This window comes from Nothoprocta perdicaria, unplaced genomic scaffold (genome assembly GCF_003342845.1).
Source record: "Nothoprocta perdicaria isolate Ctin4 unplaced genomic scaffold, notPer1 scaffold_51, whole genome shotgun sequence".
Classification (NCBI taxonomy): domain Eukaryota; kingdom Metazoa; phylum Chordata; class Aves; order Tinamiformes; family Tinamidae; genus Nothoprocta; species Nothoprocta perdicaria.
This window is the reverse complement of record NW_020455766.1, coordinates 253128-279508: the sequence shown is the minus strand read 5'-3', so window position 1 is coordinate 279508 and position 26381 is coordinate 253128. Positions and strand designations below refer to the sequence as shown.

The window sequence follows — 26381 nt, the reverse complement described above, 5'->3', positions numbered from 1 at the left end:
CGCCCCGACCGCTGTGCCCCCGCCCCTCGCCGCCCAGGCCCCGCCTCGATAGCCACGACCACGCCCCTCTCCGCACAGCACCGCCCATGTCACTGTGGCCCCGCCCCTCTCCGCCCAGGCCCCGCCCCTCTCCCCATCACCGCGCCCCCCGAGGTGTCGCGAGTGCTGTGCGTGCTCAGCTGCACCGGCCGGGCGGCCTTCGGGCACCTAGCCCGGCACGGCCTCATTCTCTGCGCCGAGAGTCCCCTGTCCCACTAATAACATTAATGATAATGATAATGATAATGATAATGATAATGATAATGATAATGATGATCGCAGGGGCCACAGGCAGCCAAGTCCCCGCCTGGGTGGCTGCACTGCCCGCAGCAGAGGACAGCAGCCTGCCGTCTCGCTTATTGCATTACACTCCAGGCTTTCCAAGTAGGATTTCCCAAATGGGGGGAAGCAGGCGAGACTGTGCAGGAACATGGATGGATGCCCTGGTATCCCGGTAGCTCCTGGATGAGAGCCAGTGCATGGGGTGCGTGGGGTGGAAAGCGACCCATGGTGTGACCTGCACCCGTCGCGTGGGTGCCCCCGGGGCGCTCCACCAGCGTGCAGCACCCGCGGCACCCGCCCTGCCCTGCATCCAGCTGGAAAACCGGGTGGAAAACCCTGAGCAAGAATAACCACGCAGGTGACATCCGTGTTCTGCGCTTCCCCCTTCCTCCCTCCCCTCCTCATCTTCGGGCACGGGAGGCAGGAGAAGGAAAATTGGAAGAGATGCACAAAACCATGCTGTTCTCTGAAGCAGAGCAAATCCGGGCCATTTGGGGAGCTTTCCCGGTGGCTTTTCCCTGGACKCTGGAGCCACTTCCAGCAGTGGTTTTGCATCAGGATGAGACAGAGTCTGGGAAAACCGCAGCCCTGCTTCCCGCCGCCACCACCCGAGCGGTTGTTGCCCTCGGCCCCACAGCCGCCATCGCTCCCTCTGCTCTGCAGCCTCTAGATGGGGCCTGTGCATCATCCTCTGCCTCGCCGGGCCTCGGAGCTGGAGCTGGAGGAGCCTCCACGTCCCCCTCTCCAGCAGAGCACCCTCAGGCGCTTCCCAAGCGCCAGGAGACGTGGGACGGGCAGCACTGCAGCAACCCCCTCCCTGTGCCGGAGCAGATCCCACTTTCCTATTTGCGCTCTCCAAATATTTGCAGGCAGGCGGGCCGGCGAGCCTCTGTTTGACCTCCTTATCTCAGGGAGTTTCCTTCCCGCTGCTCTCCCCGCTCCGCACAGCTCCGGCCTGAGCGCGCCGAGCTCGAGCTYGCAGGGGCAGCGCTGCCGCTCGCTCCCGCAGCACAGAGTGCGGGTGCACGGGGGCCTTCCCAGGAAACCCTCCGCTTCCCCAGGGAATCCCTCCGCCTCCATGGAAGCTGTGGCTCCCACGCTGCCCACAGCCACTTTGTTGGGAATCTCTACCTACATGTATGGATAAAGTGAATCACAAGAGCGGGATCCGTGCGCTTTGGGGTCCCAAAAGATTGCTGCACCCAAGGTCTCTCTTTTTCCCTTCTGTCAACATTGTACATGTAGGGAGCACCACCAACAGCCCCCGGACACCACGGGTGAATTTCCACCGCCTGAGATAAGAGCCTGTCCTTATAGATGGCAGGAGCGACGTGGTTTTTGCCACGGGTGATGCTGCACACGGTGGCCAGCAGCCTCCTCCCAGGTGAGGATGCAGAGTGACCCGCGCTGTTCCAAAGACACGTGTATTTTAAAGACCATTTAAGCCAGCAGCCCGTGGCTCGTCCACCTTGGCCTTGGCCCCTCTCCGTCCCTGCAGTGSCGGGCCATGGCGGGAGGCGCGGGCTGCCCCGCGGGCCCCGCTCGCTGGGCAGGGGCTGGGCGTCGCTGCGCAAACAGGAGCGGCGGCAGCGCGGCCCGTCCCGGCGCCCCCGCACCCGGTGTTTGCCAAGGGGCAGGAGCGCGCAGGCCTCTGAGCAAACAGCAGCCGCCTCCTCCCGGTCCCTTATCCCGCCYGCCCGTGTGGGCGCCGCCACAAGGCGCCGGCGGCGGCGAGGGCGGCATGTCCGGCGCGGCGGCCCGGCTGTGCCGGGAGCGGGCGGCCGCGGGCGGGCTGGGCTCGCGCGCCAACGCCGCGCGCTACCGGCGCCAGGACTACGAGGCCCTGCGGCGGCGGTGCCTGCGCGACGGCGAGCTCTTCAAGGACGACGAGTTCCCCGCGTGCCCCTCGGCGCTGGGCTACGCCGAGCTGGGGCCCTGCTCCGCCAACACGCAGGGCATCACGTGGAGGAGGCCCCCGGTAAGAGCCCGTCCGCCACGAGCACCCCCTGTCCCAGCGGCTGCAGCTCCCGCCTGCTCTCCTTGCTTCCTGCTCGGCCTCCCTGTTGCTCCGTGAGGAGCCGCTGCCCTTCTCGCTCTCCCAAGCTTCCAGCCCGGCTCCACRGTGCTCAAGAGCTGCATCCGGAGCGGCTATGTGCAAAACCCCAAGGGTGTCCGGACGCGGCTCCCCGGTGGTCAAACACAGCCCCGTCCTCACACCGTGTCCCTGCCAAGCGAGCGCATCCCGGGAAACCCGGCCTGTGCTTTGAGAAACCCCTCGTATCGCTTCAGGCTGCCTCTAGCAACCAAAGGGCATCTGTCCGGACCCAAATGCATATATCCTATACATTGCCACCCCCTTAAAATAGCTGTTTTCATCAGAAAGGAACAGATGCTGAGGTTCTTCTGTAAAAGACAGGCCTCGTTGTCTCTCTGGTCTTTCATTTCCAAGACCCTGGCTTTTGGCCATGCTTCATTCCCSCTTCGGGAGCCCGGGGCCCTCCGCGCTCTCCTGGTTTCCCCAGGCACCCTGCTTCRTTCTCCCTTGTCCCAGATACAAAGTGCTCCCAGATTTGGCTGACCGCCCCTCGGGAAGCACTGTTTTCCCTTTAGTGATGCCACTTTGTAATCAGAGAAAGGAGGAAATACGCATTTGTAAGAAATATTGGAAATATTTGCTATTTTTTGTACTTCACACTGAAACAACGAACAAGTTTTTTTCATACCYGAAAGGGTGACCTGTATTTTCCAAACGTGCTTTTCAGGAGCTATGCGCCAACCCGCAGTTTATCGTTGGGGGAGCGACTCGCACAGACATCTGCCAAGGAGCCCTGGGTGAGTACACAAGTTCTGAACTTTATTGGGAAAAATCCAAAGCTAAATTCAAAATCCCTCSTGTGCCACATCCTCTCGGCTCCCCTATAGGCAGGCTAAGGGCTTTGAGCCTGGGACGGCAGCCTGTCCTGGCTGCCCCGCTGATCAAACCCAGCTGCACTCCAAGGCAGGAGCCCCGAGACACGGGTGATGAGAGTTTGAGAGATGAAATGCAGAGAAAACAGCCCTTCCTGCTGGCATGCTACTGCCTGCAGCCCTCCTGACATTGCTGTCCTCGTGTCGCAGCTGTCAGTGCTGATCCTGTAAACACAGCACTGCTAAAGCAATCAAAAAACGAAAACAGAAAAACAGTGTATGTGCTTATGCTCCTATTGCCAAAAATATAAGATGCCCAAGCATACACTTGGCTTGAGGATATTTATCCAGTTGATGCTAGAGCAGAGTATGGGGAATCACTTACTGTGTTTTACAATTGTTCTGACAAGTAATAAAAGCAATATATCTTGTCACCTCCAATTTAAGAAGTATTATAACAGCATTGAAAAAATAAAGAATCCTACAGTAAAGCCTCATTTTCCACAAGAGCTTGCAAGCTAAAGGACTGAGGAATACCTGTCTTGGATTGGAAGAGGTTGGTGCTTCACATAGAAACCTAGAAACGAATTGCAAACACCCCGAGCTCCTTTTTATTTCTGTCACCTCTTGAACGTCTCTGAGGACTCCTGTCCTTTGTGGGGCTCAACAGGCTCTCAGTATTGAGCAGCACCCAAATCCATCACTGAGGGTAGGAGCAGGACTGGGTCCAAGCACCTCCCGTGAGCGCCGGACAGTGCCGGCTCCAGGGGCTTCCCGGCTCCGCATCCTGGGTGGGATGAAACCCCCACATGCTGCTCCAAAAAACTACCCCCAAACTCACAGGGAAGGCCCCCAAATTCTGATTCTGCTTTTGTGAAGAGCTGGCTGTTGTCTGCAAGCAAGGAGGGAAAAACATCAGATTCCTGGGAGGGCAAAGAATAAGAGAGCAAAGAGAGCACATTTGTTTCTGCAAGGCTGTTTACAACCTCTTCTGTGCACGTCGGCCCTTTACACAAACAAACTCCAGGATATGGGCAAGGGACTAACCTTTCACTCTTCAGGTATTTGCTCAACATCACTGAGGTGCACTATGCTTTTTGGTATTTGATCCAATACCTCGAGCATCAAAGTACTTGTTATTAAAGCCCTCATGTAAAACACTTCTATTGAACAGACCCTGGTTACATATTTACACAAGCCACGTATGTGACCTATTAGCAAGTCCTTTAGGGAAATAAAAATCTATTTTTAATAGTCTTTTCTGACATGTTTCTTTTCTTTTAAGAATAACACTGCAGGTCTGGGTTTACATGAACAAAAGGAACAAGAAAACCCAGAGTTGGTCTCACTCCATTAAACTTATTTCTTTGACAACAGCACAAGCCAGATGAGTATCAGCTTGGGAAGTTTGATGGGAGCTTGAAAGACCTGAAATATTTTAAACACTCTTTGAACCATATCTTTTTGATAGTCTAGTAACAGCTTGAAACCCAGCCACGTAGTCTTTCTTAGTTATTAAAGGTGACTTATGAAGTTTCCTCACGGCTAGAGCAGTAAGTTAACCCCAGAGTTACTTGCAGGTCTTAAGCAGCAAGTGGCAGGCTTTGAATTTGAAGGAATAGAAAATGTACACCCAAACTTTCCCAGTGTAGTGCAGCTTTCCTGATGCACCCCAGCTGCATGTGAAGCACTTTCCTTGGGATGGACAGAAGGTCCCAGGTGGCCAGGGGGAAGCCGGGGTTGGCTGGAGCGGGGGATCCTCGTGCAGGATGAAGGTCTCACTTTGGGGAGAGCCACAAGAACATCGCGGAGGTTGGAAAGCAACCCTAAGCTGTTAGCAGCTCCGGGACACTCCCCATTAATCTGAGGGTCTCCGTGTGAGCAGAGCGCTGGGATAAAGGTCCCAGTGCCAGCCCGAGCGGCGCAGCTCCCTGCGAGTGGGCAGAGAGTTYGTTTGCAGCATCCAAATAGTCAGAGTAATTCTTAAAACATATRTATGCACAGTGTGGCTCATGTTTCCATCACAAACCCAAGGTCAGAATTTTTCATTCCAATTAAAAAATAGTAATAATTAAAAAAAGGGATCTTACGAGCACTATATTCTATTATATTATCTTGGACYTTGGGTCCAAGAATCAAGCTGGCTCCTTGTTAGCACATTCAGCAGCAAATGTTGTGATTGGCRCTGATCTCCAACTTCTGTTGATGAAACATGAGACACAGTAGAACGCAGCTTATGTGCATAGGTGATATAGCTTATCAGGGCTAATGCTGGGAAGACTTCTCCCAGCATTATGACTTAATGCTTAAATGACTTTTAATGACTTAAATATTTATTTTGAATATATTTCCAACACATTTATAGAAAAAACAAAATGGCAGCAACAAAAAGCACTTCTGTGTGCTTAAGTTCTTTAAGTTTTAAAAATAAAGTCATTTTCCCCTGCTCCAAAAATTCTACATGCAATTTTTAGGAAGGAAATCTAACAGTTTCTTCCCATAAGGAAAAGTAGCTTGCAACTTGCAGCTGTATTATGGCAAGTTTTAGTGGTCCTACATAGGCTGCCTTACCAGGGAYAGGGAGCACACGCTGCTGCCCCATAGACCCACACAAACATGCAAAACTCTGAAAGCTGCTTTGAAGGAAATGGATGTGCACTGTCAGCTTGCCCTTTTTCTTTTTCTTTTTCTTTTTTTTTTTTTTATTTTAAACTAGCTGTTTATTACTCTAGTAGGGTGAAGAAAAGCCCTCCTTATAGCCTAACATCCCAGTGCAGGGTACAAGGCAAGAGGCAGGCAGTGTAACTCGGACCTCGTCCTGAAAGCTCCTTGGATAAATTCCTGCATCCTCATTAATGCACAACAGCCACTTCCTAACTCGTTCATTTCTGAAGACCTGGTTAATACTTGTTCAGCCAAAAGCTCAAAGATACCACACTTCCAAGCAAGGATTAAGAGATGAGACTTTGCAGTGCTCAAGGAAGACACAACAGTTTCTAAGGCAAAATTCAGCATTGCRGTTCTTTCAAAAGAGTTCTTTCCAGGAATGCTCCAAGCAGACTTGCCCTGGATGCGTCCACAGAAGGTTAAGTTGCATTGGATGTTTGTGGGAGGCAGAAGCGTCCGCAGCAATGTTGTTGTTCACCCAGATCTTGTTAAATGAGCTTGTTAAAAAGCTCACTGATGCTGTAGACACTTGCAAAGGATTTCACACTGCATTTGGCATCCTATGGGGATGAGAGTCAGAAATGCTTTTATTTCGAGTCAGGGAAATGAATAATATATTTAAGGTGCAGCTGTGCAGCAAATACACCTTTCCTTTCACTGGCTGTAAATGCTGGTCCTGAGCTGAGGAGGGGGAGCCCTTCAGATGCGTCACCTTGTGCAGGTCTTTGTCACTCCCGTAGACATCCTCCAGCCTCCCCAGGGCACAGAGGGACACAGCCAGGACACCAGGAGCCCTGCTCTGGCATCGGCTTGAAACAGCCTTCTGTGTCTCCTGGCAGGCCAGGAAAAGCCAGGATGGCCAGAAAGCAGGAGATAGCTGCAGAAATAGGGGTTTCATTTCTGACTTTGTGAGATTCTTCATCTGCCTCCTCCGGAGAGCTCCTCCCCAGACCTAGCCCCACTGTTTCTGCCTCTCCAGGAGGGAACAGCAGTGCTAATGATGCAGGGCACGTGTACACACTGAGGAAAGCTGCGGAGAAAGGCCCACAAAGCAGGTCTCAGGACTCTCAGTATTGCATTTTCCTGCAGGTACMTTTTGTTGGGAGAGGAGGTGCTTAAAACATTTTGACCCCCACGTACTCTCCCCATTTTGCTTATTTTACACAGCCCTCTGCCTGTGAGTGTGAGCACTTTGTAACTTAATTAAGATGAAGGTGAGCTTGAGAAGGTTTTTCTATTTGTTCCAGAGGCTTAGGCCTCTGGTCCCTCTTCTATAGATAGGTGCACAGCAGCAACTTTCTCTATTTCCAGTTGGAACTTTTAATGAGCCATTTATCTCAATTTATTTCCTCCTCAGCTCTCACATAAGAGCCCTCCGCTCAAGCAGCTTCTCTCCCAAGCAGCATTTGACCCACCTCACACTTTCTCTTCAAGCTTCATGTGTATAGGACGAGATGAGCGTTTCTAATCTCATCTCAGAAGAAACACAAATGGTGAGAGAAGCAGATAACCCAGCCGTTTTCCACCCCCTTCTAGTGCGAGTTCCCAAACGYAGCCACCGCAGAGGGGCAGAGCGATCTCGTGGGATCCTTGGCAGCCCTGGGAGCCTTGGCAGTGCTTCCCAAGGCAGTGCCCTGCATTCCTTCCCCATTGGCATCGCTTGGCTGAGCAGGTCTCACTCCCACATCAGGTCACGCTGTCCCAGCCACATCCCGACAGCCACCTCGAGTGATTTGCACGCATGGGACTGTCTCCTCAGGTGCTCTTCCAAGGCTAGGAGCCCCAACACACAAGAGTTACAGACCATCAAGCTCAGGGCTCTACTTTCCAGGTCTTCCTTAGATCTCTTCCAACTGGGAACAGCTGTTTCTGGTTCAGCTCTTACAAGGCATCTGAGTATCTCCCAACAGGAGAGGTACCCAGAGGAGAAAGCACATAGCACTGGGTAAGATCCCTGGGAATATAAACGAATCCCTAGCACTACAAATTGTATTCACTGGAGCATTGCAACTGTAAGCCTAAATTAATATAAAGCGATAAGTCTTGCTCTGAGATACTGAGCTGTGCTACAGCTTGAACTGTTTCATTGCTTTCTCCGTTAGCTTATTTCCACCCAGGGAAGAGTTGCTTTGCTGAGTCACTCTGCAGAACGTGGCACCTGCACAGAGAAGCTAAACCTGGGCACAGAACCAAGAAAGTGTTAGGACCTTCAGAGTGGTTCTGTTTTCCTGGACTTTCTGCACACCTAAGAAAGCATCACAGAACCATGGAAGCACAGAAGCAGCTCCTTCCTAGTGCTTGCAGCATGCAAATATTGAGATACTGTAAAAAGCCAGGAATTATTGAGTTTCACTGGGCACTAACTTAGGGTGCAAAAGGACCATGTACTCAGTGTCACCAGACAGGGAGCTCAGCCTCTAGCTAGAGCCATGCATGCCCATACTTTCCAGAATAACCTGCAGACCAGAGAAGAGACTCATCTGCTTTCAGACTTCCCAGTGGACCTCAGCTTCCACCAGGCTCCGAGGGAAATCCGTAGTATTAGCTGCAAGCACTGACCCAAACTCAGACCTTCAAAGAATGCACTACCCACCCAAATCTTCCTGCTATCATCCAAACCCTCTTCAGAAGCTAGAAATAAAAATTCCCTCACCTTGCTGGAAACTCAGGTCTCTTGTCCTTTGCTGAACATCCCCCAAACGCCAACCTCTCCTGGTTGTGGCAGCTCAGGGCTGGTTAAGAAACCACAAGTCATTAGCTCAGTACTGTCCAACCAGGGTTTGCAACCCAAGGCACCTCAAATCCCCYCTCTCTGGCTATGCTCTTTCTTTTTCCCTGGAGGCATTACAAAGTATGCAAAGATCCTGCTTGCACAGCATATAGGAGAGGATCCTGCTTTCACAGCTTCGTTGAGAAAAGAAAACAAAACAGTAAAGCTTTGGAAGGAGTACCAAATTAAACTATAAAGTGTATTGCCATTCCCAGCTCTAGAGACTCCCGAGTATCCGTGAGCTCTGAGTGGTTGGAAATGAGCAAAAGAGACAACACAAGAACATTGAAGTGCCAGACCAATACTGCATTGGCAGGACCTTGCAGAGCACTTAGCATTGGCATTTTAATCTAGGGTGTAAGATAACCATCAGCTTGGCAAAACCCCATTAACGAACCTTTCTGTTTTGGACCTTGTGTGTTTCAGGTGACTGCTGGCTGCTCGCTGCCATTGCGTCTCTCACGCTGAGCCCAGATGTTCTGTACCGCGTCGTTCCCCAGGCACAGAGCTTCCAGAAGGACTACGCTGGCATCTTTCATTTCCAGGTACCTGTATGGTCAGCAGGTTGTGAATAGAAGAGAATACCCCCATGTTTAGCTGAAAGCAGCTTTTTGGTCTTTAGCCCCTCTGTGTCTCACAAGGATAGGAAGGAGATCTATCTCGCTATCTGTCACTATCTGTCTCACAAGGATAGGAAGGAGATGGTATTGAGCCATTATCCACACGCCAGCCCTGATCAGGGACTTCTCTCTGCTTTCCACCAGTTCTGGCAGTACGGGGAGTGGGTGGACGTTGTGGTGGACGACCGGCTGCCCACCAGGAACGGCGAGCTGCTCTTCGTGCACTCGGAGGAGGGCAGCGAGTTCTGGAGCGCCCTGCTGGAGAAGGCCTATGCCAAGTAAGCGGCTTCCTGAGGGGCAGCGCTSCTGTTGGGAGACACCTGAGTGCTCGAGCAGCTGCAACGTGAGGCACGATGCACTTCACCCAAACACAGACTGTCTTCCACCCATCCTTAGCTTATCCTGGGCCCGTAACGGGCACTACCAACCTTCCCTTCCAAGCTTCTTTACTTCTAGTGCCCCAAGTCATGCTGAACAGAAGGCCCAAGAGATACTGAACTGCAAACCCTTCTTCCTGCGGTACAAACTAGCCTTTATATAGGTATAAAGGAGATTACCCTTTATATTGCTCTGCTGTCTCTTCCACAGGTTGAACGGCTCTTACGAAGCCCTCGCGGGAGGTTCTACCATGGAAGCGTTTGAGGATTTCACAGGAGGCATCGCCGAGTCCTACGAGCTGAGGAAGGCTCCTCCAAACCTGTACCAAATCATCCAGAAGGCTCTGCGAGCCGGGTCACTGCTGGGCTGCTCCATCGATGTAAGAGCTGCCRCTCTTCTATTCGCACTCCTCAGAGCCCTGGTCCATATTGTAATGAAAGCTCAAATTAGCATTAGGCATTGCTTGTAAGGTCTGAACTAAGAGCGAACTGCAATCAGTGAGAGGCTTTTATTGATTTTGTGAAAAAACATTTGGACTGGGTTGATAACTTACCCTTGTTGTACCTGAACAGAGTCCATGATAGCACTTAAAGCCATGAAGTGGGGACTGGTCTTCCTCAGCTCTGTTCCTGCAGACACTGCCAGGGGCAAATGCTCTGAGATACTTCCTGGTAGCCTGTAGATTGATTCTAGCTTTACTTTTTAATCCTAAAATTTAAATACACCTGTAATGCAAAGTCTCTCGAGTTACAGAATATATTTGTACATGCTTTGAGAACTCCACACCTTCCACATCCTGTTCCATAATCCCTTTTCAAATCCTGGTTCATGGCATGGAGGGTTAGCACAGTTCATGCTTGGACATACTGAATGCAAACCAAAGTGCAAACCAAGGCAGGCTGTAGCTGAGTTCAAATGGACATGTCTTTGCAGATGACTGGGTCTGTAACCTGCAATGAGGGTCTGGGTTTAGATATAGATTTCATAGCACTTTCTTGAATCTTGGCTGTGCTTGGGGTTGCATGTATGGGGGTATAAAACTTCATGGGTGAATTTTTCACTTCTTTTTAATATTCTTGGCATCAGGAATACTGATACTCACTGTGGATACCACTTGGAGTATCTTCACCTGTACTAACTGGTACCTGCAAGCTGTTTGCTTATGTACATTGCACAGCAATAAATGTGCATACTTTTATTGCCTCAGATATCTAGTGCAGCTGAGATAGAAGCCATCACGAGCCTGAAGCTGGTGAAGGGACATGCTTACTCCGTCACTGGAGCAGAAGAGGTAAGCYAGGCTCTGCCAGCCTGTTCATATCCAGCTCCTCCAGCCTGGGTTGAAGCTTTTACACTAGTCCTCATACAAACCAGCTTGGCACTGTGGTGTCTTTACCTTCCCAGCGTCTGTGTGGGGCTGATCAAATGAAAATATTGCTCAAGTATGAATGGCCATTAGAGAAGTAAATAAATAAAAGAGACCCTAACTCTTGGCCAGGCTGAAGGCTCAGGACACTTTCGGTAGTGCTGTGGAGTACAGTGTGCAGTCTCTAACCTGTGTTGCACGAAGGGACCATGGCCCTCCCTGTTGTTGAGCTGCAGGGAGGGGAAGGAGGAGCAGGAAAGGGGCAGCTGCTCCCCCACAAAACTGTGGAGCAGGGGAGGCAAGAGCATGAACTTTGCCAGCTGGTATCAATGGGAAAGGTACCCAAGCCTTGTTACTAATCTCCCATCTACAATATTCCTGTCTCTCCGAAACTGGAATAGTTTCAGATGCTCATGCCCAAATAACCTCTTCCCAATCTTGCCATGCTGTGAGGTGCCTCCTGCTTTGCAGGATGTAGATGCTCTGCTATTTTGTAGCTGCCGTTTTCCCTTGCAGGTTGCTCTCATTATATGAAATCGTGAGTGATGCAGCTAACAGCTCACTCAGTGGCACAGGAGAATGTAAAATAAGGCTGGAGGACCTGTAGGTGTCTTAACTTTTACAAGTTATAATGGGCTGCATCACTCAAGTACAAATCACATTTAATGTGCTTGTAAAGCAATGCCACGTGGTGACTGGAAAAATGGAAGTGCTCAGGCTCTGTTTGTTGTGGCTCCTTTAGGTAAATTACCRAGGACGGCCAGAGAAACTAGTCAGGATTAGAAACCCCTGGGGTAAAGTGGAATGGACTGGAGCTTGGAGTGATAAGTAGGTTATTATATACCTACCTACCTATCTACCTACCTACCTTCCCACCTGCCTCTCTCTCTCTTTTTGTTCACTGTATTTCACTATATTTTAAAAATTAAATTCAGAGTATGCAGTTAATCACATCACAGAGTGCATTCAGGAAAGATAGTAAATCACCTCGAATAAAGCTCTATTACTTCATTAGCAAGGCCAAATATCGATCTGTTTTGCCCAGCGGACGTTCTTCCCTGCTGCAGGTGGAGCTTTCCACTGAGAGAAAACAGTCTTAATTTTAATGGTAACACCACCATGCAGGGCATACCCAGGCCATTTTGCAAGGTGACGTTGCCCAGACCTCAGCAGCATGTGCAGAGAGATATCTGGGAGATACGTTATCTGGGATACCTGGGAGATAACAGAGCAGATCAAACCCATTTTGCCTCTTTCACAGCTCTTTGGAGGTTGCTGGCCTCTACATCAGGCCTCCTTCTGATTTCTGCTGGAGAATCTTGAAAAGGTCGATTCTGCTAAAGGTCGAATCAGCTAAAGATCCCCAAATTTGAATATCCGTCTGGAACTGTCTCATCTTAAATTGACTTGGARTCTCATGAGAATGCCAGGGAAAGCATCTCTATTATTTTTTGTTTAGAGTGGCATGGATATATTTTTTTCAGGCAGTGTTTTAAGATCTGTTTCCCGTTCCAATTAACTACATTGCTGATGTGTAATACTCAAAGATAGAAAATATGGGAAAATAATAATAATAAAAAAGGATTATTCTTATCTTGAGTAAAAAAGAGCTGCTTTGCTCATCCCCAGAAATAGCGTGCTCAGGCACACGTACAGTGAGATTTCCCCATCTCAGTGCACCTGCTTCAGCAGGGGACAGCCCTGCAGGAGCAGGTGCAGRGTTTTCCAGCTACATGGGAGCAGATCAAATAGGAATCCAGCCTGTCACACCAGAACGCAGAGAAGCAATTCTGTTTCTGGCAGCCTATTTTCTGATTCCACCTTTTCCCTTGCTCTTGGGTGACACAAGCGGTGGAGCCTGTGTGAATTCCCCAGGGAGAACACCAGGCTTTCCAGCAGGTCTCGCTGTTGAGAAGCTCTGCAGGACCTGCTGCCTGTGTATGGCCTAAGCCAGCCAGTTCTGTGGTATTTTTGCATTCTGGTACTTACCGGGATGATCCAGTTTAAGGCTTATTTGTTGTAAATGCTCCAGTGAAGTGTGATCCCGGCTGGGCACAGTCCGGTCACTGGGTGCACTGCCACTGCAGGGCAGAATGTCAATTTTTTTTGCAGAAATACATATGCGTTTGTCAGTCATAACCCAAGAGAGACCCTAAAACTTTGCTCTTATTGTGAAATTAAATGCTACAACTGAACAAGTTGCTTTTGCCTTTTGTCTGCAGTGCTCCTGAATGGAATTACGTTGATCGCCAGCAAAAGCAGGCTCTGGATAAGCAAGTAGATGATGGGGAGTTTTGGTGAGAATGCTTCAATGTTTTGGATGTTTTGTGTGCACATATGCTCTTTCAGCAGCCCTTTCATTTGGGTGGGGACAATCTCCCAGTACCAAAGGGGTTACAATGTGCCCGTGACGTGTGTGAGTTGTTAGCCTCTTGTTTATCTCCCTCCCCATTCAAATATTACCCTTCATTAGAGCTTGCATAACTTAGTGCTTATCCAAAATATAGAGACCAGATGGCAATAAAACTAATGAGGTGGCAAGAATGAACCTCAGATGCTCCATATTTTGAGGCTTCTTTTTTTTTTTTTCAGTGCCTAAATGCTATGCTGTGTGCTAATGAAAAAGTCTAGATTATCCGCTTGGGAAGAGTCTGTTTACCCAGAGCTAATGGAAAGCCCATCCCCTGTAGCTGATCACACAGATCAATWCTTGAGCCCATGTTAAACTCTGTCCTAGACTGGATTAAAGGATAAGCACCCGCCCTCCTTCAGTGTGAGTGACTGCAGGGCACGTGAGGCAGTGCAGAGCTGAGCAGGCAGCTCGTGCTCACAGCACCCTGCCAGTGCAGATGCACCAGGGCTGGGAAAAACAAACATCAACTATTTATTAGAGCATTTAGAGGAAAAAAAAAMCAGCAAAATGAGGATTTTAATTTATTAATGTATTTATTTCCAGAGCCCTTTTGGGCTGTGGGAAACAGGATTTCCCAAAAGCTGTTTCTGAATTTTGRCGTTCCTTTAGGAGGGCCGTTGGGCAGTGACGTGATGCTCAGATCCACTGCCCTGATCCATTTGCTGTGCCTGTGGYGGGCTCGGGAACTCACCGGGTGTTTTTGTGTGCCAGGATGGCGTTTTCAGATTTCCAACGGCAGTTCACCCGGCTCGAGATCTGCAACCTGACTCCTGACACCCTGGCCAGAGACACAGCCCACAAGTGGGAGCTGACCCTCTTTAATGGAGAGTGGAGACGGGGCTCCACTGCTGGGGGCTGCCAAAACTACCCAGGTAGAGACTCAGCTAAGTGGGCACTGGGTGAAATAGCAAAGAAAATGAACAAATTAACTCCTCCTGCACCAGAAGCAGCCAAGGGGATAATTAATGGAATTAATTAATGGCATCAGCTCCTGCCTGTTTGTTATCACCGCCTGGAAAATATCTGGGTGCTTTGACTTGCTCTGGCTCCACTTGATATGCAGCATAGCTGTGGAAACATCGAGACATGTAACATAATGTAATTAAAAATGGAAGCATATGGGCAAACTCCAGGTTCTTCCAAAGATATATTCTCTGTGATATGAGTGGCAAAGTCTTGGCTTCAACGAGAGCAAAATCTCTTCCTTTTTCTTTTGCCTTGGGGATTTCTAGCAACATACTGGACCAATCCTCAGTTTAAAATCCGTTTGGACGAGCCAGATGATGACCACGACGGGAGCTTGACCGAGCCCTGCTGCACTGTGCTGGTGGGCTTGATGCAGAAGAACCGCAGGAGACAGAGGAAAATGGGGGAAGCTCTGCTCAGTATTGGCTACTCGCTCTATCAGGTATAGCTTGTTCCTCCTTAAAGGTTTTGTTCACTGCCTGTTCCCCTGAAAAGAAATTAATGGTAATATCTTCATATTCACCACTGCCCTTCAAGAACAGGATTTTACAAGATGATTCAAATCTGTCTCTTGGTTGTTTATTCTGATCCACATAATTTGGGAAGCTTGAAACAAATTTAAGTTCATTTTTTGTCGCACATTAGCAAGAGAGAGGTGTAAAACCAAGGGCAATTATTTTGTTGCACTCTTATTGAGAGCCTCCTCTTTCAGTGTGTGAGTGGGGGCAGGCTCAGGGTGCCTGGCAGTTCCAGATAAGCGGTTYTGATTACAGCCTATCGCTAGTGCTCACTAGTTGCTTGCATTTTATTTTTTCTCTGCATTTGAAAATCRCTTTGATTCATTGTCTGCCATGCTATTGTTCTGGTCCAGGAGACAGGAGGGTTTTTTTTCTCTCTCTTTTTTTTTTTTTTTGCTAGTGTTGCTTCTTTATAAATATAATGTAGGGAAAAATTACACAGAGACATCTCTAACTTCTGTGATGTGAGAGGAGAGAATCAAATATGAGAATTTCCAAACATTTTTTTTTTTTGATGCTGACTGCATCATACCTGGAAAAAAAAGCAATTAAATGCTGTGTAGATTCCTCTGGATGGAGATCATTAACCGGCACAGATGGGAGCAGATGGCAACGGCTGACTTTTGTTAATATATCTTGTGTGGGATGGTCCAGAACCAGTGTTTTYCCTAGTGCCAAAGCTTCACAGGGAGGTTTTCCACACACGTTCTTCTGCGTGGTGTCAGGCACTCTGACCCGTTTGCATCCAGGAATTTGCACATGAAAGACGGCCCGCGGCTCCTGTCACTCAGTAGCACTGCAGCCTTTCTGCTTCACGTGTAATTCATCTCCTCTGCCTCCTCTGTGATCTTTCCCTTACTAGTGAGATTTAATGATTCTCAACAAGGCAAATGCTTCCTTCTGAAAGAAGGGGATGCGAAGCCACCCAACATGGACATTCAGCCATGGTCCAAGTTCTTAGGCCCACTCCATGCAGATTTACATCATTGCAGTTCATGCTGTGACGGAGGAGGTCTGGTTAGGACAACACAGACGGTGATCTAAAGCAGACCTCTATATAAGAGAAAGTAAAAGCAGGCTCCTGACTTCTGGCCTTCTAGATATAAAGAACAAGGCCTGAGGTGCCTTCTGGATATAAAGAACAAGGCCAGGGCCATCTGAGGTGGTCCAGAGGTGTTGTACGAGTGACATTTCCAGAAGCTCTTTGGTGACTTGGGAGCACGATCCCTCCTGCTCTCACTGGTATTTGTACTCCCAAGATGACTGTGGTTCAAAAAGCCACCCTTCATTTGGAGGTACCAAATCTAGAGGATTTAGCTAGGACTAAATCTTGAAGTTTATTACTCATTATATTCACCTTAAAACAGTCTGTTCATTCTCATACTGATGGCCAATGACAGGATCCTTATATTTTTATCAGCATTTCCAGTAACAGTAGACATGCAGGGTCTTCTGCATTCAGGTATTTTTTCTGCCCTGAAAAAATTCTGAGGTCAGTTTTGCAACGTGGGGCTAAATGGTCCTTGAGTCTCATACTAAGGCTCATCCAAATATTCCAAACAACAATATCATTCAAGCCATCATATCTGGAGAATGCAGTTTAAGGGTCAGACAACCTCCTCTGGCTGAAGATCCTGGTTTTGTTTTGGAACAACTCTAGCACAAGCTAGAACTTCATGTGGAGCAGTACACTACAAGATGTGGTTGTAAAGGGGAGTTAAAAATAAGTGTCTGAATGAGGCTTTGCCTGATGCTTTTCTCCAGTGCCTGCAGATTGTGTGTGGCAGCTCTTTAACGTCACCTCTTCCTCTTCCTTTCAGGTTCCTCCCGAGGTACGTGACCTCTGCTGAGAACTTCCAGCATCCAGGGGACACCTCCAGTAGTGCTGGAGATTTAAACTGCCAGCAGGACTTGGTCCTTGCTGGTGGCACTTCTTCTGGGGAGCTTTGTTCCTTATCACCACACGAAAGTCACAAGTTCTCAATAACTATTTCCAAGGGATTGGGGCACAGGGTTTTATTACAGAGATCCGAGTGCCAATCTTGATCTCATTTACACTTGTTAAAATTTGATTTTGTATAGTGGAGGTCAGAAATTGCCTGTTTATTAAAGACAAAGGCAGAACATAGTCTATGCACTCTAAAAACGAGAAAATGTAGATATATGTTTTTTTTAAGAAGAAATACTGAACTCTGGGGATCCATTCCTTTTATTGCTCTGAACTTGGGCTGCAGTTAATGAACAAACCCAGCTCAACCTTCCCTAATCCTCAGAGATGTCAATATCAAGGTAAAGAGACTTCTCACTCCTAAAGAAAGAGACCCCAGGGCTGGCTGGCAGTAGAAATCGCCTTTACTCGTTTACTTAAGCCTGGCATTCTGTGCTGCCAATTTTTTCCTGATCTCCTTCTCCCTCAGTAAATGAATGTGTGGTCACGAGCCAATTAATTTTACTCCTTTAACAGCCTTGCAGATGCAAAGGGAAAATGAGCTTTATGCATTGAGAGAGATGTGCGATCTGACGACTTAATCTTTGCAGCCCCACTTAGCTGAAACTTGAGTGGAGAGAAGTGGTGGTGGTGTTGAATAAATCCCAAATCCAATCTTGTCTTCAAAACAAGAAAAAGAAAGAAGATAAACTTTTTTTTTTTCAGTTTATGAGAAACACACTGAATTAGCATAGAATGTTTGATAACACCTTTGTACTCTCTGATCTTAGGCAGGCAGAAGCTTTATCAGTACGTCATGTWCCACAGCCTGTGTCAAACAGACAACTCTTTTTGTGGATCATTGAATTACACTTTCTGAAAGACATCCCTGTGGAGCAAAAGTCAGCAATGTGAGGTTCAAAAGCAGAGGTGTTGTTCTTACAGTACTGCTCCTTGTTACACCAGGGCTTTACAAGCTACACAGTGTATCACTTATTTAATGATATATAGTTATTACGGGAAAGTTGAGTACTATTTACCTTATAATCCAAAGGGCTATATACATATATTTAATATTAATAGAAGTTGGCTAAATCCTCTAATCTGGCCTGAAAAATCCCACCCTTCTGTTTGTTATTCTTTTCTATATGTTTTAAGAAATCAGACAGCATCATTCCTCTGCAATTAGGAGTTCTATCAGAGACCATAAATTGCTCCAAAGAAATGTATTTGTAATTTTTTTTTCATGAACACACTATGAAAGGGAAAAATGCTCACAAATGGGACAACTTGCATAGCAAGTCCTAATTTGACCAAAATTGAATGCACATTACGATATTTTAAATTATTTTTATACCACAGGCTGTGAAGAGGTCTGTGAAGAGATAATCTTTATAGAGCAAGACCTATAGCAAGAACTATAAAAATCAAGTTGAACTTGAAAATGAAATTGAAGTAGGATGTCTGACTTACCTACCCAATTGTCAAACTATTTCTAACAAAAAATATATTATCCACAGCTGGCAAATAACACGGATATTCATCTGAACCGGGATTTTTTTGCAAGGAACCAGCCAGTAGCCCGGTCTGGCACCTACATCAACCTACGTGAAGTGTCCGGCCGCATGAAGCTGCCCCGGGGCGAGTACCTCATCGTGCCCTCCACCTTTGAGCCTTACAAAAACGGGGAGTTCTGCCTTCGAGTCTTTTCTGAGAAACGAGCTAAAACTCAGTAAGTAGCTTCTCTAAAATCTCCTCTTCCACTGGTGAGACACGAAGTAAAATGAAAGGAAAATGAAGGAAGGAAAACTCTTTGCCAGAGACTCATGTCCTGGGCTCTACGCAGTTCCTAACCAGCAATTAATCAGACAGACTCAATTCTATAATCTATTTTATTACACAGTGTGTAATAAAACACCTCCATAACACCCAGTCCTGGCTCATCAGATGGCCTCTGGCAGCAGCAGTGTCCCAACCAGAACCTCCCAGGGCTACAAAGTAGAACTTGCCCCAATTGAAGAGCGTGGGGAAAGAGTTGGCAGTACTTCCTCGCACTGATGGAGAGAGAACTTTAAAATGGAGTGTTTCATCAGCAGTGGCCAGTGAATGAAAAAGCTGTATATTGACAAGAACAATAAGACTGGATTTCCCAAAGAAAATATCTTAAAATGAGGTGGTACAGAAAGGGTTATAGTGACATAGGGAGCATAGAAAACAGAGAAACTAGAGGCTCGTTTTGTGCATTTGGCAAGGTTTTGTACTGTTGTGTTCTTAATTATGTTATAAGCCAATGGTAGTCACTATTTGCCATTGTGTTTTATTTGTTTTTCTTAGGGTGATTGGTGATGTGGTGGCTGCAAACCCATACGAGGTAACTTATCTGTGCTGACTGTATTTTTCTAATACACCTTTCTTTCAAAATGTGGTGCAAATGATGTAAGATTTTCACTGTTCTCTTGAGCACTGTGCTACTTCATGCCAATGTATGTTTGGGTTCAGGAAAAAAAGAAACAAAACCCCCTCTTTTGGCTGCAGAGGTTGTTTACACATCTCCCTGGCTTAGTTTTAGTGTATTTTCATGTAAGTGCTCAGGAGTCGCAAAAGCTGCACCCTGCTAGGCTGAGTAGGAACACATTAAACTGTACCTTTGTGTAAAATAGGTAGGAAAGGGGGTGACGGGACAGTTTGGTGTTACTCACACATACAAACAATCTTCCTGGAGAGAAATCACAAAAGGTGATTCCTTCCCAGGAACCAGAGAACTAAGGTTCCCTGTCTTACCACTATCCAACTGCAGCAACATTTGCTCTGTAGTTATAAGACTATTTGATAATGTAAGAAAACTTTCCATCCTGAGAACCAGTTAGGTACAAATGAAGACACCTCCCTGTCAGGTCTTGATTTAAGGAGCACTTCTGTGTTGCCATTGCTGCAGTGCAAGTGGATATTCTCCATGGCTGTAAATAGTCCCCTGTAAAGTTGCTTTATGGCACCCATATCTCTTTGCTAGTACCATGTCATAAATCACGTTCTTGATCACCTCTTTCCTCCAGCCTCATGTCAATGACAAAGATATAGACGACGAGTTCAAGACTCTGTTTCACAAGCTTTCAGGAGAGGTGAGTGAATTAAAATGATAGAAAAAGCTGTGAAAGAGCTTTATGATGATACCAATACTATATAAATATATAAGAGCTGTTATAATGATGCAAATATTTGCCCTACCAACCCTTTTTTACTATCTGATCTTCTGACTGTGAAATATAAATTACCTGTGGAGTTAGTGCTTAATTCTGACAATTGGCTATTTGGGCAATTCCTTCCTTTGTGGAATTAGAAAACTGTTGGGTAAAATTTCTCTTTATTTGTTGTATCTGACAGAGGTTGGTATCTCTCAGAGCCTGCAGCTCTCATATGACGTTTGCTCCTCACAAACAGGTGGCCACAGGCACTGAAGAAAGAAAACAGCTTTATAGTTAGAAAGACTTCTCTATCTCATGAGAGAATTTCCATACTGTTTGTTTGTAGTTTCTGTAAGCCTGGAAGAGCTTGAATGTGATCCTTTAGCTGTGAAAAAAACGGAGACACTGAATGAATCCAGGCAATCCTGGTAGTAAAGTTAACATTTGCTGGATCACTTCACCAGGGCAGCTAACAGACAGCTTATTTCCTTCTCAAAAGGCTAGGAAGTACTCAAGATTTCTGAGGATCTCGTCCATGGGATATCTGCTGGAAAATGAGAAGTGTTAGAGAAAAAAATAAGGATTTAGAAGAGGGCTGGAGGTGAAATAGTCTCTAGAGGTCTGACAGACGGACACAATTTGCTTCAACCACTTGTCCCATTAATGTGCTGTGTTTTCTGCCCAGGACTGCGAGGTGACTGCGAATGAGCTTCAAACCATCCTGAACCGGGTCTTGGCAAAGCGTGAGTCGCGCCGCGCTGCCGGCTGGGCCGGGCTGGACCCCTTATGTGGAGGGAAAGAAACCCCCAGGCACCTTCCCTGCCAAATCCAGCCCCTTCACCAGGAAAAAAAGGGGGCCTATTGCACTGCTGCAAGATTTCTGTGGGCAGATAGAAACTTGCCACCCCTAAATTGTGAGCAACCCTGGCCCTGCACTYAAAAAGCCCCTTTAGTGTCCTCTTGTTAATAAACCAAGAGACGCAGCCTGGAGGAAGCAGTGCAGGAAGCTRGAGAGCATTTACCAGGCTAGTGAGATGTGGCCGTGGTGGCACCTCTGGGGCAGTGTGCAGAGGAACACTGGTCTAGAAGCACTTCTGACTGGGATTTTTTGCTTCCTTTGTGTGCAGGAAGGGACGTTAAAAGCGATGGATTCAACATTAACACTTGCAGGGAGATGATCAGCCTTTTAGACGTATCCTTTAAATGTCAGCTTGTCACTGTGGCAGTTTCTGAACTGGATGCCTTTCTGATAAGATAAGGCTGGCTTTGCGTTTTCATGGCCTCAATGCACACCTCTTTGTTGCCTGAAGGTGTAAAATCGAGCCGGGCGAGCTCCATCAGCTCAGGGATCCATCAGCGTCCTTGGCAAAGCCTGGTTTTAAGCACAGCTTCAGCTCCCACCTCTCAAACAGGTTTCTCCTCACACAGTGCAGGGCTCAAAGGGGCAGAGAGGGGCCAGTTCCCTGAAGGACTTCAGTGCCYTCCTTACTGTAGAAAGCGTGAGCAGATCTAATCAGACTGGGSTATTTAGCCATCCCATAAATCATTCCTTGAGAGCGCAGATAGTCCCGAGCTTTTTGGCAGGCCTTTCCATGAGAAATTTATAAAAATATGGCCTGTCTGCGGGAGATGGAGATACATTACCAAGGAGAGCTAATATGACATAAAGATTACACTGCGATGAGTGATTTGTTGTTGCTGGAACTAGCAGCCCTCTGGGTTTGATAAGGAGAGCGGGCTCCTGATTTTCGAGCCCTGACTTAACAATGCCAGACGAACGGGACGGGCTCCTTGGGACTCGTGGAATTCAAGACACTTTGGATGAAGATTCAGAAGTATTTGGTAATGCAGGATTTCTGACTGTCTCCCCTTCCCTCTCAGCTCTGAAACTCACACGGGAGCCTCCCTTCTCGCAGCTGGAGGTTGAGCCAGGGCTCAGCAAAGCCTTGCATTTGAAAGGACAGAAGCAGAGCCTCTTTSACCTCCATACTCCACTGTTTCACCACTATGCTCTGTAATTTGCAATCGCTTCTGAGCAATAGGGTCCCTGGGACATGCTCTGGTACTAAAGTTTGCTAGTTGGCTGCTGAAGGAAGCACAAGAACCATATATTTTTAGGATCTACCAAAGGTTTGGCCTTGTGTTTGTAAAATCTTGTATAAATGCTACAATTATTTCTCTGTTGAAGGATTTAATATCCCAAGAAGTCCACCCAGAACTGAGCAGTCTAAAGGGAGTCTTATGTCAGCAGAGCAAGCCTGAATGCTGACTCCAGCCTGAGCACTAGGCCTACATATATTCCAGTGCTGGTTAATGAACCTGCTTACAGTAGAAAACATCTGTCATCATGTCTGACAYATTAAGCAAAAATGGACTTTGTCTGTAGTGTCATTTGCAAACGAGAGGGCGTTTTCCTCGGTGCTCTGTCTGCCACCACGTACCGTGGAGGCCAGCGGGCTGCCAGCCCTGGGAAGACACTTCCCTGCCCGCCTTGCTTGCCAGCAGCTGCTTGAAATGTTTCCCTTCTTATTAACATTTCAAAGGGTAGAAGCTTCAGCTGAGAGGGGCAGAATCTAGCCCAGCTCATYGGAAAGCAGGGCCTGTGTCTATAAAAAGCAGTGGTTTAGGGGCAGGCATGATCCATCCAGACTGGGTCCAGCTATAGGAGCAGGGGCTATGGCAGGGCATGGGTGACAGGGTGGACMAGCAGAGCAAGGCTAGACCATGAGGGCCCTGATTTTTCCCTGTGGTTACTGGTCCATGTTATCATGTCTCAGGGCTGTGGTTGCCCAAGGCTGCCCGCCTGGGTTCGCATGACCCATGCTCGCCTTTGAAAGCAGCCCCCGTGCTCTCTCGCCCCTCTGCCACAGGCCATCTACAAGAAGGTGGACAGTGACTACTCGGGGACCATGGACTCCCACGAGATGCGCAAGGCCCTCGTCGAGGCAGGTGGGTACGCGTCTTGGGGAGACTTTCTGGTCATTGAGGGCCCCCACTGAAAATGAGCCCCGGGAGGCCAGAGGAGCTCGCYGACTGCTCTGTGTCTTTCTCCTGGGTCACAGGGTTGCCAGTATCACTCTGCCTTCCTGACATGCCGCCACCTCCTTTGGCTGTTAAATGTATCGAACCCCATCCTCGCCTCTGCAGCCACTAAGATTTTTTATCCCTACTGGGACCTTTGCTTGTCCATCTGATTAAAACTTGCTGTGGTTTGAGCCTCATTATCTCCTAATCCTCCCTCGATGCTATGCCCAAAGCCTCCTCTCCCTTCATTTCCTTCCGTCACCTTCCTCCGCACTAGAGATGGTGTTGGGCAGGACACGTCCTAGCTGTGTCCTCTCTCAGCTGTGCTGCTCACTTTTGCAGCAGTGCTTGCCAGCTCAGGAGTATCTAGAAAAGCACTGCTTTTTTTTTTTGTGCCCAGTGGAGTCCTAAGTGAACAATCCAGGGGCACAAATAGCACCAAGATGGGCCTGAATAAARCCCAGCCTGCTCTGCCACCATCGTTGCTATCCAGCTGGGTGCCACAGACTCACTAATTCAGGGTCTATTTGGGCAACAGAAGGATGGTGATGCTCTGAACCAGCGCTGAACATGCAGCTTGACAGAACGCTRTGGCAGAGCTTCCCACCAGCCTTCCCACGGGCTTTGAAGGGCCCCTGCGGACCCTCTGGGGTGAACGGACACCATCCTTCATCCAGGTCTGCCTGCAGCTGCAGGAGTCCACAGATGAGTCACATCAAAGGCAGCATATTGCCCTGCTGTGGCAGTGATTTATGTGCTTCCCTTGCCTCCAGGTTTCACTGTCAGCGACCGAGTGCAGCAGAGCATCGCCCTGCGCTACGCCTGCAGCAAGCTCACCATTGATTTCGATGGCTTTGTGGCCTGCATGATCCGCCTGGAGACCCTGTTCAGTACGTGCCTGCCTCCACCACCAAGGAGGACTCCCAATAACTTTGTCTTTTTATTAAGTATTTGATGTCTTAAACTCTGCCTGTAGCAAAGAGCATGGCAATGTGAGGGAGCCAGCAAAAATGTACCTTTTTCAAGAAGCAGCAGGAAAACGGCAAGTGCCAGTCTATCTGCATGGCCATGGAGCTGGGGGTGGTGTGTTTTCATAATCTACCAGGTTTATGTTCAGTGTGCTGGTCCCTGGTTGTCCCATCTCCTCTAGATGGTACCATTTATCATCTACAGTGTTGACTTGGACCTGATTCACATGYGCCCCGCAGATCATGTCAGATAGGAGCGTGTTAGATTTTGTAGTTGTCCTCCTGCCAGCTCCCAGTTTGCTGCTGTAGATCTAACTATTCAGCCCTGTCAGTGGCTTAGAAAGTACATGCGAGAGGAAAGGAGAACAGCTGTAATGTTCTCAGTAGGTTTGCGGTAGGTTATGGCAAAAGGCCAGACTTCTACCTTTTGTCAGACAATGATTCTTTACATGCCAAATCCTGTGGTTTACATCCTTTTTCCCCTCTTTTGCTTCACAGAAGTGTTCCAGCTCCTAGACAAAGACAAGAGTGGAGTCATCCAGCTCTCTTTGCCTGAGGTGAGACCAGTCAAATTAAGAGACCACGTGGTTAAGCTGTAACAAAAGACACCACTAAAATCCATTTATTTTAAAATAACTATTGTGATCATTAAATACTGAATCAAAGGGAAAATTTACTTATGCAAAAAGCTCATCTGCTCACAAGACTTGTCCAAATTAGTAGACCAAACACTTGCTTTATATGGGCAAAAAGAGTAAAGCTATGCTCAAAGAATCTGAAATTGTTGAAGGAAAYGATTTCACAAAGTGTTTTGCTGTCTACTTTCAGAGGGCAGTGGTCATGACATTAGAAAACAGACAGTAGAAAACTGTGGAACTGTTCCTGTCTCAAGATACCTTTTAAGATGTCAGCTCTTTTTTTTTTTTTTTTTTTTTTAAATTGTTCTTAATGCAAATTTCTCCTGCTGAAGCTGTAATAAATGCAATCAGCTTCAATCTTCCCTTTGCAGAATACTCCACAGGAAACAGAGCTGGAAGAGGCCCCAAGAGATCCATCTAATTAGCCCTCTAAGCTAAAGCCTGGTTCTAAAGAGCGGAGGATGGCTAGGAAGCCCTATGGCCTTCAGTCAGAGTTATTTGAATCCAATTACATTTGTGTACTTTGCATAATCCGGCCCTAGAATTTTAAAAGAACATGCAACTTGCCCTGGAGAGCTTTGCCCTTCCTTGGGAGAAATTCCATGTGTGATGTCTGAACCGCGCMCCCCCAGCAATGAATTTCCCCATAATTTCGGTGTGGATAGATAAGAATAAGCATATGGACACAAAGCGTAAAAATAAAGTTTCAGTCTTTCACAGCCTTTCCTCTCAGAGCCCATTATAGAAAGCCACGATAGTGTCTCCATGCCATGGACCTTCCAGATGATCTGAATGCTTGTTCTCTTTCTCCCATAGTGGCTGTGCTGCACACTGGTTTGAACCACTGTAGATGAATTCAGCAGAGACCTCTGCAGCTCCTACAACCATGGAATGACTTCTCTGGCTTCTCCCTGACACAGAGCACAGAGAGAAATCTTTTTTAATTACTGGCAAGTTATTTCATAAAATGAAAAGAAAATGATCTCTTGGCGATTAGAAGATGCATAGAACCTTGAATGAAAAAAAATGCAGAAATAAAACCAGCAAACCCAAATCTAGCTTCTATTTTGCTATTCTGGCTACCTCCCTTCCTCACCAGCTTGGGCTCTGCCAGGTGTAGGCAGAAGCTGGGGTGAAGGAGCCCTGAGCGATGCAGGAATCAGGCACGGACATGGCCCCAAGGCTGGACAGGGAGGCAGGCAACCAGGCAGGCACCTGCCCGTCAGGCTTGGCTCTCTCTTCCAGGCAGGGGAACGGGGATGGGAGGCCGTGGCCATAGTCCTGCTCCTCTTTCAGCTGAGATGTTCTCCCTTGAATACCTGTCATGTGCATTTTTGAATGCCCAAAGACGGGATCAGATCTGGACTTTGAGGAGATAAGGGATTGAAGTTCCCGAAGACCRCAAAGGGCAGGAATATAAAGTGCACTTGCAGAAGTCTCGGAATTTGTGTGTGATGGATGTGCTAAGGTGGACTGTGATTTAAGAAAAACCAAAGCCAATAATCACCGGCTAACAGTACTGTCCTTCTCTAATATCTTGTAAAGCCTTTGTCCTTTAAAAACCTCTCTTTGCTTTTAATTATATAGTATTATAAAGAATAACTATATTCATCTCAGGCTACATAATCTAGCAGCCTCTTTAGTGTTTAGGAAACCTTTCTGTATCTTGCAGCACTGTCATGACGTGGGGAGGTGACATCTCTGACATTTCTACGT

At 47.6% G+C, this 26381-nt stretch overlaps 1 protein-coding gene across 1 annotated transcript; it reads left to right on the top strand.

Moving 5' to 3' along the window:
• Positions 1-2062: 2062 nt before the first annotated feature.
• On the top strand, positions 2063-25706 carry CAPN8 (calpain 8). The gene is made up of 21 exons (XM_026048070.1): positions 2063-2299; positions 3084-3153; positions 9092-9210; positions 9430-9563; positions 9874-10042; positions 10871-10954; positions 11772-11857; positions 13252-13326; positions 14154-14314; positions 14675-14850; positions 16747-16758; positions 18374-18585; positions 19188-19224; positions 19907-19972; positions 20721-20778; positions 21163-21227; positions 21809-21877; positions 22906-22984; positions 23833-23949; positions 24526-24584; positions 25482-25706. Exons 1-21 carry the CDS (start codon positions 2063-2065, stop codon positions 25503-25505), a joined length of 2109 nt encoding a protein of 702 aa, XP_025903855.1. The 3' UTR covers positions 25506-25706.
• The last annotated feature ends 675 nt before the right edge of the window (positions 25707-26381 follow it).